The sequence below is a fragment of the Semicossyphus pulcher genome, unplaced genomic scaffold (assembly GCF_022749685.1).
Source record: "Semicossyphus pulcher isolate SPU_LCO1_2020_fin unplaced genomic scaffold, fSemPul1.0.p SCAF_6, whole genome shotgun sequence".
Lineage (NCBI taxonomy): Eukaryota > Metazoa > Chordata > Actinopteri > Labriformes > Labridae > Semicossyphus > Semicossyphus pulcher.
Window position 1 is genome coordinate 32,050,623 of NW_027211737.1, and position 13,563 is coordinate 32,064,185.

Sequence of the window (13,563 nt, forward strand, 5' to 3'; positions counted from 1 at the left end):
TCTTTAAAAACATATGATACGGTCTAAAATTAGGTATAAGAGTATAAAATACAAGTATAAAAATAATATGGATACTGATACTGATAAAGAACGAATGCCACTGTATCAAAGTTTAGTTCATTGTAATGGCAACAAATATTAAATACTGAATATGGCAGAAAAACTGCATAATGTAATCACATAGGAAAATCGTTTTTGAACATTGCACATGAGAGTTGGCGTCACAAAGAGAAAACTGCACACATGAGATTATATATAAACATCCTTTAATCATGATTGCCAAACATATGAATTAAGGCATATACAGTATAAAAAAGCAACAGCAGGTTTCATGTCTACACGGTTTCAGTGTTAGTAACTGGATACACCGGGCGGGTGGATGAACTGGAGCAGCCTTTATAAGACAACACTGTGTCTCCCATAAGATGACAGCGTCTTGTAAACAGAGTTCATAGCACTATATTCAAGTAATAGAACGATCACTGATACGATGCAGGTGAGGTGTTGTGTAGGTGTGGCAGAGCCGCTGATAGAGGTGAGGTCGGGTCATCTTGTAAATACCTCCAACATACCTGATCCGAATGACGCATTATAGAAACCTGCGTTCACTTTGACTTTGCAGTGTTTCTATATCATTACAAGTTGAGTAGCTCGTTTGCTAACGATATTGTAGCAATGAGAAAAATTAAATGTAGCAAGAATTGTGTGATTTTGAGCTGCTTTTGATCAGTTGTCACCTTTTTTCAGCTTACAGGGACATATCTTATTTTCCTTTTATCTCAAACTCAGAATTAAAGTAGCAGCCAATCACAGGAAGCCAGAATAACTTGACTTAATGTTGGTCTAAATGTTGCAGGACTTTTCATGCTTTGACTCGTGTTTGTTGTGGATTTGCAGCTTCGGTTTGGCAGCAGCAGGAACACCCGACCCGTCCATCTCTCAGCGGCTCTGCAGTGAGCTAGTTAGCTTGTAGGTGGCATGGGAGCAGCGGCAGAGCAAAGGATTGTGGGACTCCTGACGGGGGTGCATCCTGACGATAAAAATGTGTCTGACTTGAAGGACGATTCCAGAGTTTCTACTGAACTCCTGCATCAGCGAGGTTGTTTCCTGTCACTATACTGTGGATTGTTTTCAGCTGTTTAGAACGACACTGAGAACAAATGCTATCATACAACTTGTTAGCTCCTTTAAACAAGATACAATTTCAATTAAAGCTTCATTTTGAAGGTTATAAAGTTACTTGAACTTACTACTAACTTTAATTTTAAAAAGACAAACAAAGAAGCTTCTTTATCTGCATCATAAACTCACTTTTGTTCCTGAGCAAACAAACCACATGACACTGAACTCTGAGTTTGATGTCGGCTGAAGAGGAAATAATAAATAGACGGATGCAGGAAATGAAGAAAACACTGGAACGGTCCTTCGGAGGTGCTGCCACTCAAAGTATACCTGGCATTTGTCTCCTGTTCAAACAAGATATCACAGCGTCCGTCTCAAGTATCTGTTAGCCGAGCCCGAGGACGTGCTTCTGATTTAAGCAGCATTATTACATCAGAAATCTCTGCTGATTTTTGTGGATTATATTCAAGTCAAATAATAACAAATATTATTATATATTATTGTAGAATTCACAGCACATCCTCAAAAATCACCGCGACATGAACGCGAGCTGCAGTCTGCACGTGAGCAGTAGGGGCAGTGTAGAGGCAGAGGGGGTGTGACAGGGTCGACACAGCAGCAGGGACAACAAGGGCAGAAAGTTCTGGAGACGAGCTGATAGACCGAGTCCTCAATGATCCACATCTGTACGATGTGTCGTTGCCGCTGCACAGAGACAAACATGCTGTCAAACAGCTGCAGACAGATAAGTTCTGTTTTAGAAGTCGACGTGGAAAACTGCAAAACTAAATGGAACACGTCCGGGAGCGTTACGTCCGTGCACGGAGGAACATGTTGGAGAGACGGAGCGGGGACGGAGCAGACGGTGTGTTCTGTCCACAGGTCGTCAGCCTGAGCTTGGTACAGATATTTGTCACTTTAAGATAACCGTAACCTCCTCGAGTGTCTCCATAGCTGTGTCTCATTTCAGCGGCTGCAGCCTTCAAAGGCCGTATTTCTAGGCTGATTGCCTCGAAGTCCCAATTCGAAAGCTCCTTCAGATGCGGCCAACAAATGCATCCTCCGTTTCCTGGGCCGCGAAGGATTCATCAGGTGCATCCTTCATGGCCCAACGTATCCCAAGATGCATTGCATGAATGAATGGCGGACTTGTACGCGGCAGAGAAATACACTTTAAAATGTAAAAGTTTTTGGTTTCAACTCAGTTGAATAGCTAGTGTTGCACATGTTTAAGAAAACGAAAGGAACGCCCCGGAAACAAATTATCTTTAAAATAATAGGTTAACTTACTCGACGTTAGTTATGCTAGCTAGTTAGCCTGCTAGCTACCTGTTGCTAGGCGACAGGAGCAGCATTTGGTGATGCAAGGATAGACCAGACCGTCTCATTTCAGTTCGGCTTTAACGGTCTACGCAGGCTATGAATGGACCGCCTCCTTCGAAGGCTGCAGCCCGTGGATTGGGACACAGCTCATGTCTGTCATTTACATCCCGCACATACAGTAGCTGCAAACGGCCTGAGCTCTCTGGTGCGCCCTCTAGAGGTATCCTCCAGTAACACGCGTAGTGCAGAGACAAGTATGTGAACAGTTGCGTTCCTGACGCAGACGGTTGTGGCTGCGAACACAAGGTTAAAAAGCAAGAATATCTCCGGCCTGATTTACAGTCTGTGGGTAAAACTGATCTTCGTTATATTTTTTTGGACTCCAAAAGCTGCGAATCTAAAAGTGTTGATTAAAAAAGAAGCTCACACTCGGGCTGACGTTCTCTAAAAGACACTCAGTTCTAACCAAATGAAATATGTGCAAAAACATCACATGTGCACCTTCAACAACGTGACAGGAAGTCGAGCCTGAAGGACAAACTGCTGCAGATGAACTGGTTCATAAACACTGGTTGTAGTTTGTGCTGGTCGTCCCGCTCCGCCTGCTGCTCCCTGCATGGCTGATGGAGATCAACACATAAAGCATGTTGGTGCTCTGCCATGAATCTGTACAGAATATTTACACCGCGGGGCTCCTACATGGCACTGGGCAGGTCGATGTGAAGGTTTACTCTCACATAAAGACAATACAATCAACATGGTTACGCTCAAGTACAGGTTAGTAATACAAATGTAGCGTCAGCACTATGGAGGGAGGAGGAGCACTTCAAGAAGAGAATAATAAGGAGAATAATAGACTTTGTAGCTTCCTAATGCTGCGTCCCAACAGGATGGGATAAAGTCAGTCGTCGTCAGTACATTCAGTCATTTCTTCTTCATAACTCACTACGATAAATGTGCATTTATAAACTGAACACCAGAGCGGCCCGGCCGAGCGCTCGCCGCTCCGCCATGTTTCAGCTTCCTTTAAAATCCTGCAAAGCCTCAAAGTCAGTGATGTGGGTTTGTACAGAGTTCCTCCTGCTGTCCGTCCGTCTGTCGCTCCGTCTGCTCCTCCTGACGTCTTATAAAACAGGTGGTTGTCATTAGTAAGAAATGAAAGAGGTTTATTTTCTATTTCAGTTCTCTGCCTCTCAGCGAGGCGAAGCTTATTCAACACCATGGAATTGATGTCTGATAAATCTGCCGTTCCTCATGTGAGACGTGGTCACATGGTCCTACTTCTTCCCTTCGCTGTCTGTGGAGACAAGACGACACAACTCTGTCAGACGCGTTTCAGGAAACGGACAGACTTAAGGTGTGGGGAGTAATGTTTGTTCAGTGAGGTAACTTTGGTAACAAAGTAAAAATAACAAAAGGTGATCGTGCCTTTGAATTTGTGGCTCCCACACTTTGGAACACTCCCGATGCACACACGCTCTGCAGCTCCTACTGACGCTTTTAAAATTGGCTTTTTATCATCTCATGTAATTTTACACATTTGTAGTGTTTCTGTGTTTCTGTGTATTATTATGGCAAAGGCTGCCAATCTCCGGAATCAGGAGCCAACTACATACTGGGAGCATATTTGGGGTTCAGTGCCTCGCCCAAGGACGCTTCAACGTCAGGTATCGAACCCCCACCCTTCTGATTGGGAGACAACCGACTCTACCACTGAGCCTCAGACGCCCCAACTTTAGGGGGCAGCAATAAGAAATACAATCCCAGCAGGATTTGTGACGCGCGGTGTAAACACACCCTAAAATGTCAGGCTCATAAGAGACAGACGTCTGCCGGGCTCTTGTATCTAGAAGCTCTAATTCAATCGAATTTATTACAACTTTAAAAAACACCAAACTTTTCTCTCGTCGTCGACATGTCCTCCAAGACTTCAGATAAAGTTACAAACCCAGAGCTGATATTACATCACATGCAATCATATATATGCTTTGTTTTTTTGGTACAGTGAGGTTTAAGGAAACAGCTCGTTCACAAGAAGATCATGAATTATGATGTTCAGATGTCAGACGTGAACATAAAGACGCTGCTTTTAGCTTCTGTATTAAACTCCTGCTGTTCCTCTTCTGCTTCTGTCAGCATCTCTGCTGTTAATCGGCTTTATTTCACAGCTATCAGCCTTTATAGATAACAGGCAGGTGATCATCACATTATGCTGTTAAACTTCTGGCAGGTTCTCTCTGCATTATTTTCAAACAAAGGAGGCGTACGCGGCCTGTAAAAGAAGTGAAGAACACTGCAGAGCGGATAATCATCTGCTGGATGATAATTCAGGCAGGAGGAGGCGGTTCGTCTCAGGAGAGAGTTAGCTGTGTATGTATTGATCCAGCAGACGGCCTGCAGACAGGACGGTTCTTCTGCTCATTTTCTCCCAGTTTGCATCTCATGAAAGACAAATTTTGCCAATTCAATTCATAAAATGCAAATTTAGTGGATAATCAGTGAGTCTGAAGAAGACATTCAGCACAGACAGAAACCGCCGAGCCAACAGAGACACGTTACCCGTCTGTGTTCGTGTAACTCACAAATAGAACTTAAAATATCTTTAGTACCAAAAACAAACTAGAGGAGCAGCGGATCATCATGTGGAAACATCAATGACTGTGTATAAAGATGGACGACGCGTCTCCGCCTCTTGTTAAAGAAAGTGAAGCTAAACCCCCCCGAGCGGGCGCTGCCATGTTGCTCACCTGTACCCAGAGTGTGTGCAGCAGAGATCGGCTGGTGGAGTCAGTATTGACGCCCCGCCCCTTCCTCTACCCGACACACACCTTTACCTTGTGTCCTTGGCGTGTTGGAGCCCTCAGGTGGGCTCAGTCTGCAGCAGAACAGCTTCTTGTGTCGGTCTGAAGCAGATATTCACGCTTATGGAAAGTTCAATGACTGTAGTGTTAGTGTTAGTTACGTCTCCTCTTGCCATTCCTCCTCTACTCTGCTACTCGGGAACAGAACGCTGCTGGAGCCCCATTTGTCAAGAGAGCTGTCAATCATGAGGCCACGCCCCCTTTTTATAGCATCAAATAACTAATTAAACTTATCAGAAAAATTAACACTTGGACATAAATCAGCAGGATAAGAACTAACTATAATGACAGAAACCCTGTTTGAGAAAAATGTATTTGACGTGTATTTTGATTTTATAGTTTGACTCATGTCCCATCTGTTAACATGGAGGAGGCGGGCTTTAGGAGCTATACTGCAGCCAGTCAGCAGGGGGCGACAGAGAGGGTTTGAGCTGTCATGTCGGCCATCTTTTTATGCAGTCTGTGGTTAAGATCGTTGATATAAACATAAACATCAAACTCACCTGTAGAGGAGTGTCCTGACACCTGCTGACTGGAGACCAGCGACCTGGAGCTCAACCCTTCAACACAGAGCAGAGAGAAAAACAAAAACAGCTGTGACGCAGGAAGTGACCTTTCATATTCTTCTTACAGAAGAGGAGCTAGCGGTGCAAAGTAACATCCTTTTACTCAAGCACTGTACGAATATCAGTTTTGAGGTACTGATTGAATGTTGATTGATCATCTTTTATTTTCTTGTCATGTCCCCCATCGGTTTACAAAACTTGGGTTGGGATATGAAGCTTCTCTGTTTCCGTACCTAAACCACCCCATCCTTCACATCTCGACCCGTGAATTAGCCGGTGTCAGTCAGTGTCAGTTTGGCACATTGTGGGCTCAGTGTGTCGTCGTACCTTGGTAGATGTCGTACTGTCCTGACATCAGGTTGTAGCTCATACCCAGGTGTGTGTGATGGTGTGTGTGGAGGTGTCGGGCGAACACATGGTTCCTCTCTCGCTCTGTCTCTCTCTCTCCCTCAGGGGAACCCTTCTCACCGGGCTGTAAGAACACACACATACACACACACACACACACACACACACACAGACACACACACACGCACACATTAGATCTGTGTTGTAAATGAGCTGCCGTGTGGATGTGGCAGTAAAGTGAGCGTTGTCTCACAGCAGGTGATTTTCCGTGGTACTGATGGCTCTGCTGCTGCAGCAGCTCCATGGCTGAGGACGAGGAGGAGTCGCCGCTCTGCTTACTGCTCACCGCTCCCCCTCTGCTGGGTGGAGTCACCTCCGACTCCTCCCTGCCCGCCGTCTTACCGTACAGAGGGTAGTGGAAACCTTTTGGATAGAAACACAGATATACACACCCACACACACAGAGACACACACAGGCACAATGACGTGAATTAGTCCGACATTCACTCTCTTTTACTTCTGGTTTGGTCCACACCGCCTCCTGAGATCTTTTAAATGTCTTATTTTCTTAACTCACTGGCATCTAACTGTCTGTTTGCTGTTTGTTGCTTGGCTGATAGCGTACGACGTGGTTATCAGAGCTTCTTTTGTGAAAACGAGGGCAATACAAGAAGCTAAAAGAGGATAAAAAGCTCAGCAGGGCTCCAAAGCTGAAGACAATTCAACTGTTTTCGTTTCTTTCAAATCACTGACAGAACTCTCGACTTTTAACTGCTTTCAACACCAACTAACAAATGCTTTAATCTGTTGATTCTGAGCCGACAGTTCCCCTGCTTCAGCTCTCACTTTTCAAGTGACTTTCAGGGCTTACAAACAAACTGAACCAACGGCTGTCTCCAGGGTCTGAACATGAAACTTTGAGTGACAATTCAAATACTCTCAGTGCTTCAATTTCAAATTAATTTATTCTTTTAATTCTTTCCACTCTAACTGCACCGATAGACTAGTCTGGCAATGCATCATTAAGCCCTATTCACCAAAGCCCCGCCCCTTTTTGGGGGATGGACTCCTGCTTAGACTCAACAAGAGAAACAGGTAAATACAGAAGAGCTATTGTGGGTCCTGGTTAAATATGCATTTGGTCTTTTTCTAGTTTTTTATGAGCAGTGTTATCATCATTAATATAAAAGGCACTGTTAGTGGAGCGTAAAAGGAATAGTGACATTTTGGTAAATGTGCTGTTTCTGGTCTTGGTCATGACTTAGCGGTAGCCCCGTCTACAACATTACCTCAAAGTTTGTTTCATGTGGACAAAAATCAAAATAATGTAAATGCCAGGTTGGCTGTTTCTCTTCTGTTACCAGTCTTTGTGCTAAGCTATGCTAACTAGCTCAAAGCTTAATCCAAAAGACAACTGGACTTGGTTGAAGTTCTTGAAGACGTTTCACCTCTCATCCGAAAGGCTTCTTCAGTTCTACAATGACTGGTGGATGGAGCTAGAAATATGAGCCTCTGTAGGTCATTAGTGTGCTAACAGATAGACTTCAAGAACTTTAACCAAGCCCAGTTGCCTTTTGGATTAAGCTTCAAATTACCATGACTCAGATGACTGAGAACCTTCACAGATATGCTAACTAGCAGCCGGCTGTAGCTTCATATGTTATATACATTGGTGCCAGTCACAAGAGAGACTCTTACCTGGGTAATTGTGGATCAGTGTTGGGGACACACCTCTGTAGGTCCCCCCACTACTCTCACACATTGCCAGGTAGGGCTGGTAGGAGGAGTGCTGGTACTGGATGTAGGGCTGCTGGGGGGTCATGGGAGGGGACACCGCTGCCCGGGCGTTCTGGGAATCCTCAGAGAGCCCTCCCATTGGCTCTTGGCTCTGATCATCCAGCCCCTCGAGCCTGTCTGAATCCTCTGCATCGATGATGGGTAGGAGATCTTGGGATCCATGGACCCTGGCTTTTTTAGCATCTCCCCCAAGGCCCCCTCCTCTCTCTCCCCCAGGTCCAACTCCGGAGGTCATCTTGGCCCCAGCCGGCTCCACGGTCGCTCCCCATTCTTTTCCCCTGTCTACTTCACCCTCCTCGGCCTCCTCCCCATGTTGACTCTGTAGCTCTGAGTATTTGCTGTGAGGCAGGCAGTGAGCCCAGGCCGGGCCATCTGAGGGCTAGATCGATGGGGACAAGTGTTGGTGCTAGTTGCAGTGTTTCCCCTATAATTTTTTGTTAACAGTGGTGGGTAGGAGTCATTTTGGGCTCAGTTCAACTTCGGTCCAAGTCTTTGTCCCAGTTTTTGTTTATACAGCCAGTTGCAGAGTTTAAACTAATACCTATTTCATAAATCTAATGTTTTGTCTTTAGGGGTTTTTGGAGGGAAAGAAGGGCTAATTTATGACTTTCATTTGTGCATTTTAGTTTTAGCAGGGTTGTAGAATTTCTTGCTGCGGTGGCCCACCGCTGCTGAATGACTATAGAGGAAACACTGTGTACTTGAGTGAACAGAACCATAGACAGACCATCTATCACTGGCTCTGGGTGTGATGTTGATGAAGGATGACGACGTTTCAACAGCAGGCGGCCATTCACAGGTGGGATGTGAGGATTGTGGCGTCTCTCTCAATGACAAGAATCAAGACACGTCTCACACATGATCAACTGCAGAATTTAGGCCAAACTGAAGGAAAAAAACAACCCTCCCACGGCTGTCATTCAATTCATTCATCCTTTAAACACGACCCAGCATGGCTAGAGTTAGCGGTTAACTGCATCATGAAATGACATAGTTAAAAATCTGTACAGGCCTTCTGAAAAAGCAGCTTATATCAAAACCAACAAGCATGTATTAGAAATATTTTGTTCTTTATGTTTTACATTTTCACCATTACTCTAAACATTAAAACATTTGCATCCATCAAATCAAACCACACAATTTTGATTTAAACCAAAATGACTAAAGAGCTACAGCACCACAGACGCCTCATGGTCTTTGTTGTTAGCACCTGTGCACAATGTGTGATTAATCTCTTTGTGACACCCAACAACAGTCATTAAAGCACACCAACAACACCATCATCGGCGGCGGCAGGTTATAGACAGAGGGAGAAACTTACACTGGAAAAGGAAACATTTGAGTCCAGATCTGTCTGACTGTTTGGGTTGTGGAGTGATGAAGAAGAGGAAGAGGATGGTGACTTGATGTCATCACAGTCTTTGATCAAGACCGGGTGCTGGTCCACCATGCCACCGTGCACTGCCTTTATGCCCAGACTCTGTCCCCTTTCTCCCCTCTCACTCATCTCCACGTAGGACAGGACGGGTTTGGGGCAGCAACCTTTAGCGCCATCTGGACCTTTACCTAGCATCGGTCCACCAGCTGAACCACCAACCATGTGTTTATCCTCCTCATTGTCCCTCACCCCCTGTCCTCTGTCGCCCCTCTGCTTGCCACTGTGTGTCTGGTCACAGCATTTGGAGCCTAGTAACAGCTTCTGGTCCATGTATAGTCCTCTAGAGTACTGGCCGTAATACAGAGACTGGGCCAAGGCAGTCTGGGTCTGACTCATAGCCAGCTGGAGCTGAGACTGAGGCGGCCCGTCGCCTTTCTTTGAGTCTGAGAATTCATGGGATGCGCTTTTGTCATCCTCTTTCACTTCTTCCTTTCTGTCTTTACCTTTGCCATCAAGGGTAGAGTTTTTGTGGAAAGCAACACTACTGCTGTTTGGCCTGTCTGACTGCATGTACCCCTGTAGGTAGTAGGGCTCATAGCTGTGGTAGTAAGGGGATTGGGGATCTTTTGATGATGGGGTAGACGATGTGGGCGGGGTTTTCCCAGAGCTACCATGGTTACAGTTAGCACCCACCTCTGAAGAGGCAGAGGAGCTGGACTTTGACCTGATGCCATCTGAGCGACATTCTGAAGATCCTCCGTCGTCCCCGGCATCTGAGATGTCAGAGTAAGCAGGGCTGTTATTCTTGCTGTCTGCTGTAACCAGGCAACCACCACTGGAGTCAAGTCGCGATGAACCACCAATAGAGGGACTTGGGGCATTGTCGGTGAAGGTGTAGACCTTGTCAGCCTCAGCTCGGATGCTGGCCATCCTGCTCTCCTGGCTCTCAGTGAGTCCATTCATTACATCCTGCTTACTCAAGTGCTCCTTCAGGAGGCTTCCAGAAATTTCCTTGACGCCCATTTTAGAACCACCACCACCACCATCTTCCAGTTTGATTCCATTGTCACCGTTAGGCGTTCTGTTTGGGGCATCTTTGTTATGTTTGTCCTTCAGCCTTCGTTTCTCTTTCTTCCTGGTCTCCTTGCTGCAGGTAACCAGGGTGGCTTTGACAAGGTTCGGTTCCACAACAATGCTCAGCTTTGGTTTGATGGGTTTCAAGGGGAGGTTTTTACTGGTCAGGCCTACGGCTGCCATTGGGGAGGGTTGCTGTGAGGAGGCGGTATCTGCTGTGCCTGCTGGATATGCTGTGTTGGGTATGGCTATCAGCTTAGGAGGAGCAGGTGCCGGAGCAATCAGTCGGTTGGTCCGAGACTTGGACAACTTCTCTACCTTCCCATTGGCTTTCTTCCCCTTGTCACATGCACCCCCCTTTTTATCAATCAGACCTTCAGCTTCCAGTTTGGGCATCTCTACCGTGGAGTTCCTGTCTGGGACCATGCAGTTTTCTAGAACCACGGTCATGTTGGAGATGATGGGCAGATTGCTGAGGTCATCAATCAGCCCATCTTTCAGCAGTGAGGTTCTTCTGGTCTTTGAGTTGGCTGTGGGGCTGTGGTCAGTACTGAGGAGCAGCCGTCTGTTCTTAGGAGAACCAACCGTGGTTACCTTATATAGAGGAGCAGGTTTCTTAGAGGAGCTGTTTGCATTACTGCTGTTGGTTTCTGAGAGGTCATATGTCATGTTACTGATGGTGTCCTCACAGTCGGACAGACGATCTTCACTCTCCCCATCCTTCATGGGCTCCAGCTCAGGCTTTCTCTGCTCCTCAGCCTCTAGGTGTGCATGTGTCTGGTGGTAGCGCAGGCCGTTGATGTGCTTGTAGCGTTTAGTGCAGTTGGGGTGGGGGCAGTCAATGAGGATGGGTGGAGGAGGTGGTGAGGAAGCACAACCTCCTCCAGGGTCCATGAATGAGGGGTCAGATTTGCCCTGCGGTGTGGAAGGCGCACTGCGGGATTTGGCTCGGATCCTCTTTCCATTCCCGTTTTTAATATCTTCAGAGGAGACCAAGCTGAGGTCAAGTTCAGCCGGCGGTTTGTTCTTTCGTTTCCCTGAGGACAGGGATGATGTGCTGTTAGCAGGTTTCACCTCGTCCACAGTGAAGAAAGAAGGAGGCGCTCGGCAGTTGCTGTTGATGAGGTTCAGGCTTCCTCTCCGTCCCTTGCTGTGGATGGGAGCAGCAGTTCCGGCCACACCACCCCCACGGCTCCTGTGCTGTGATAAACCTCTGACTTTGGTAGCAGGGGCCGGCTCAATGCAGGGCCGCTCGGCCATGGCCATTCGCATCCGTTTCCCTCGACCACGCCCCCCTGGCAGCTCAGGGTCACTGGAGGGAGACTCACAAAACCTGGACAGATGGAGAGAAGAACAACGGCTTTCAGAAAATATTTCTTTTTGATATCCTACTTCTGAGATGAGACAGATTGTACTGTGTCAAGTCAAACTGCACAAAGCTAGACTGCATCAGTGCAAGTGTGTAAAGAAGACCCCTCAATGCCCCTCAGTGCCTGCAGCCCCGCCAACGTAAATAATAACCAGTGACAACCGATTCATGTTTTATCGTATCCAGATGTTCTGCTACAATTTCTTTTCCTTCCTGACACTGATTCCAAAACCCGAACTTGTGTATTTGCCAATACTAATGACCAATTCAATTCCAATGCAATACATAAATGCAGTTCGGCTACTATTCGACTATCGAATCATATAATTTGTATTAGAAGCAGCAGCGTTTAAAATTGTTTTGTGTACGATGAATTATTTTTAAGCTGAAAACAAAGCGTGGAGTCGATGCTGTTGTTCTTGAAAGGCTTTTACGGAGGAACTCGTTTTATCTTCACCTAAAATTAACTTTTGTACCATCAGACAAAAAAAAACATGAAAGATAACAGTTAATCATTTAATGCTCGTGTGGATAAAGGATAAAAATTGATTTTCTTTCTGCTTATCTCTTCATAACATAAAAAACAGGACAATCCACAGTTATCTCTGTATTTGATATTTTGTATTCACATGTAGTCGCTTCTACTTTGAAGTCTGTTGATGCTGTTTACCATAGCGCCTCAGATCTTAACACTGGAGATATTTTCCACTCACACATTGTTATTTATATCAGCACCCCTCGAATGATTCGCTTTATATTTATATGCAGAGTAAGGCTCCATTTTAAAGCTAGACTCTGAATCTTGTGTCTGTTCTGGCCTTTTAATGCGTTAATTACTAAACTACATCACAGGAGCGGTTGGTGTTAAACACTCGTGGAATAAATTCTGACCTTGGAGTGGCTGTTTTGGGTGTTAATCACCTTTTTAATGGAACGGACTGCAGAGCGCGTTGAGACTGGACTTTGTTGTCCTCCCTCTGTGATTTTTAAACGATGATATCTCACATTTCCTCTGATGTTTGTAATTGCTTTTTTACGTCAGCGTGTCCCTGAATGTCACTGAAAATGTTGGAACGTCCAACTGATATTTCATGTATTTTCTTTGGCATTTCAAGGTTATTTGTCGCCTCTCTGTGAAAACAGATTTAGAGTGATGTAGTGTTGTGATTTCCTAGAATACTAAAGCAGAGAATGAACTCGTTTTCCATATTTGTTTGTTATATTTTGTGCTTTTATTGTAATTATTGTGTCTTTTATCATTTAGCAAGAGTTTAATTCAAATAGAGATAATGAAACAAAGAAAAAAGCAGCCATTTTATTCCATTGAATTGTATAACAAACAGCATTCATTCACGACTGACAGACGTCCACTGTGCCAAGAATCCAAATGAAAAAAGCAATTTAGTCCCTGCTCTCTGAGATTAAGCTGTAATTGCCATGACAACAATCATTTACATACAGGAGTAATAATTGAGAGGTTTCAGCCTCATGAGGAAGACTGTCACATTTTCCTCTCAGTAATTACAAAAAGCACTTTGCATTAGTAAAAACAGTCGGGATGCAGAGAGCGAGTCTTTGTTAAAGCTCAACATGGAACAACAGCTGACGGCCCCGCAGACAACTTGGCCTTTGGCTAATTTTAGCAACGTTAAGATTAAAGTGCTCTTTTCGGTTAATCAAATATCATTATCATCATTAGCAAATTACAGTTCAGTAAGATTAACA

General features: G+C 45.2%; 1 protein-coding gene across 1 annotated transcript in view; it reads right to left on the reverse strand.

Moving 5' to 3' along the window:
- Nucleotides 1-266: 266 nt before the first annotated feature.
- znf608 (zinc finger protein 608) overlaps nucleotides 267-13,563 on the reverse strand; it is a 52,751-nt gene continuing 39,454 nt past the window's right edge. Inside the window, exons 4-9 of the mRNA XM_069683617.1 lie at nucleotides 9,339-11,802; nucleotides 7,919-8,396; nucleotides 6,474-6,643; nucleotides 6,200-6,344; nucleotides 5,810-5,866; nucleotides 267-3,742 (exon numbers count right to left, since the gene is read on the reverse strand). Of these exons, the coding sequence (XP_069539718.1) occupies nucleotides 3,723-3,742; nucleotides 5,810-5,866; nucleotides 6,200-6,344; nucleotides 6,474-6,643; nucleotides 7,919-8,396; nucleotides 9,339-11,802 (3,334 nt within the window). The 3' untranslated portion in view covers nucleotides 267-3,722. The remainder of the gene's footprint in view (nucleotides 3,743-5,809; nucleotides 5,867-6,199; nucleotides 6,345-6,473; nucleotides 6,644-7,918; nucleotides 8,397-9,338; nucleotides 11,803-13,563) is intronic.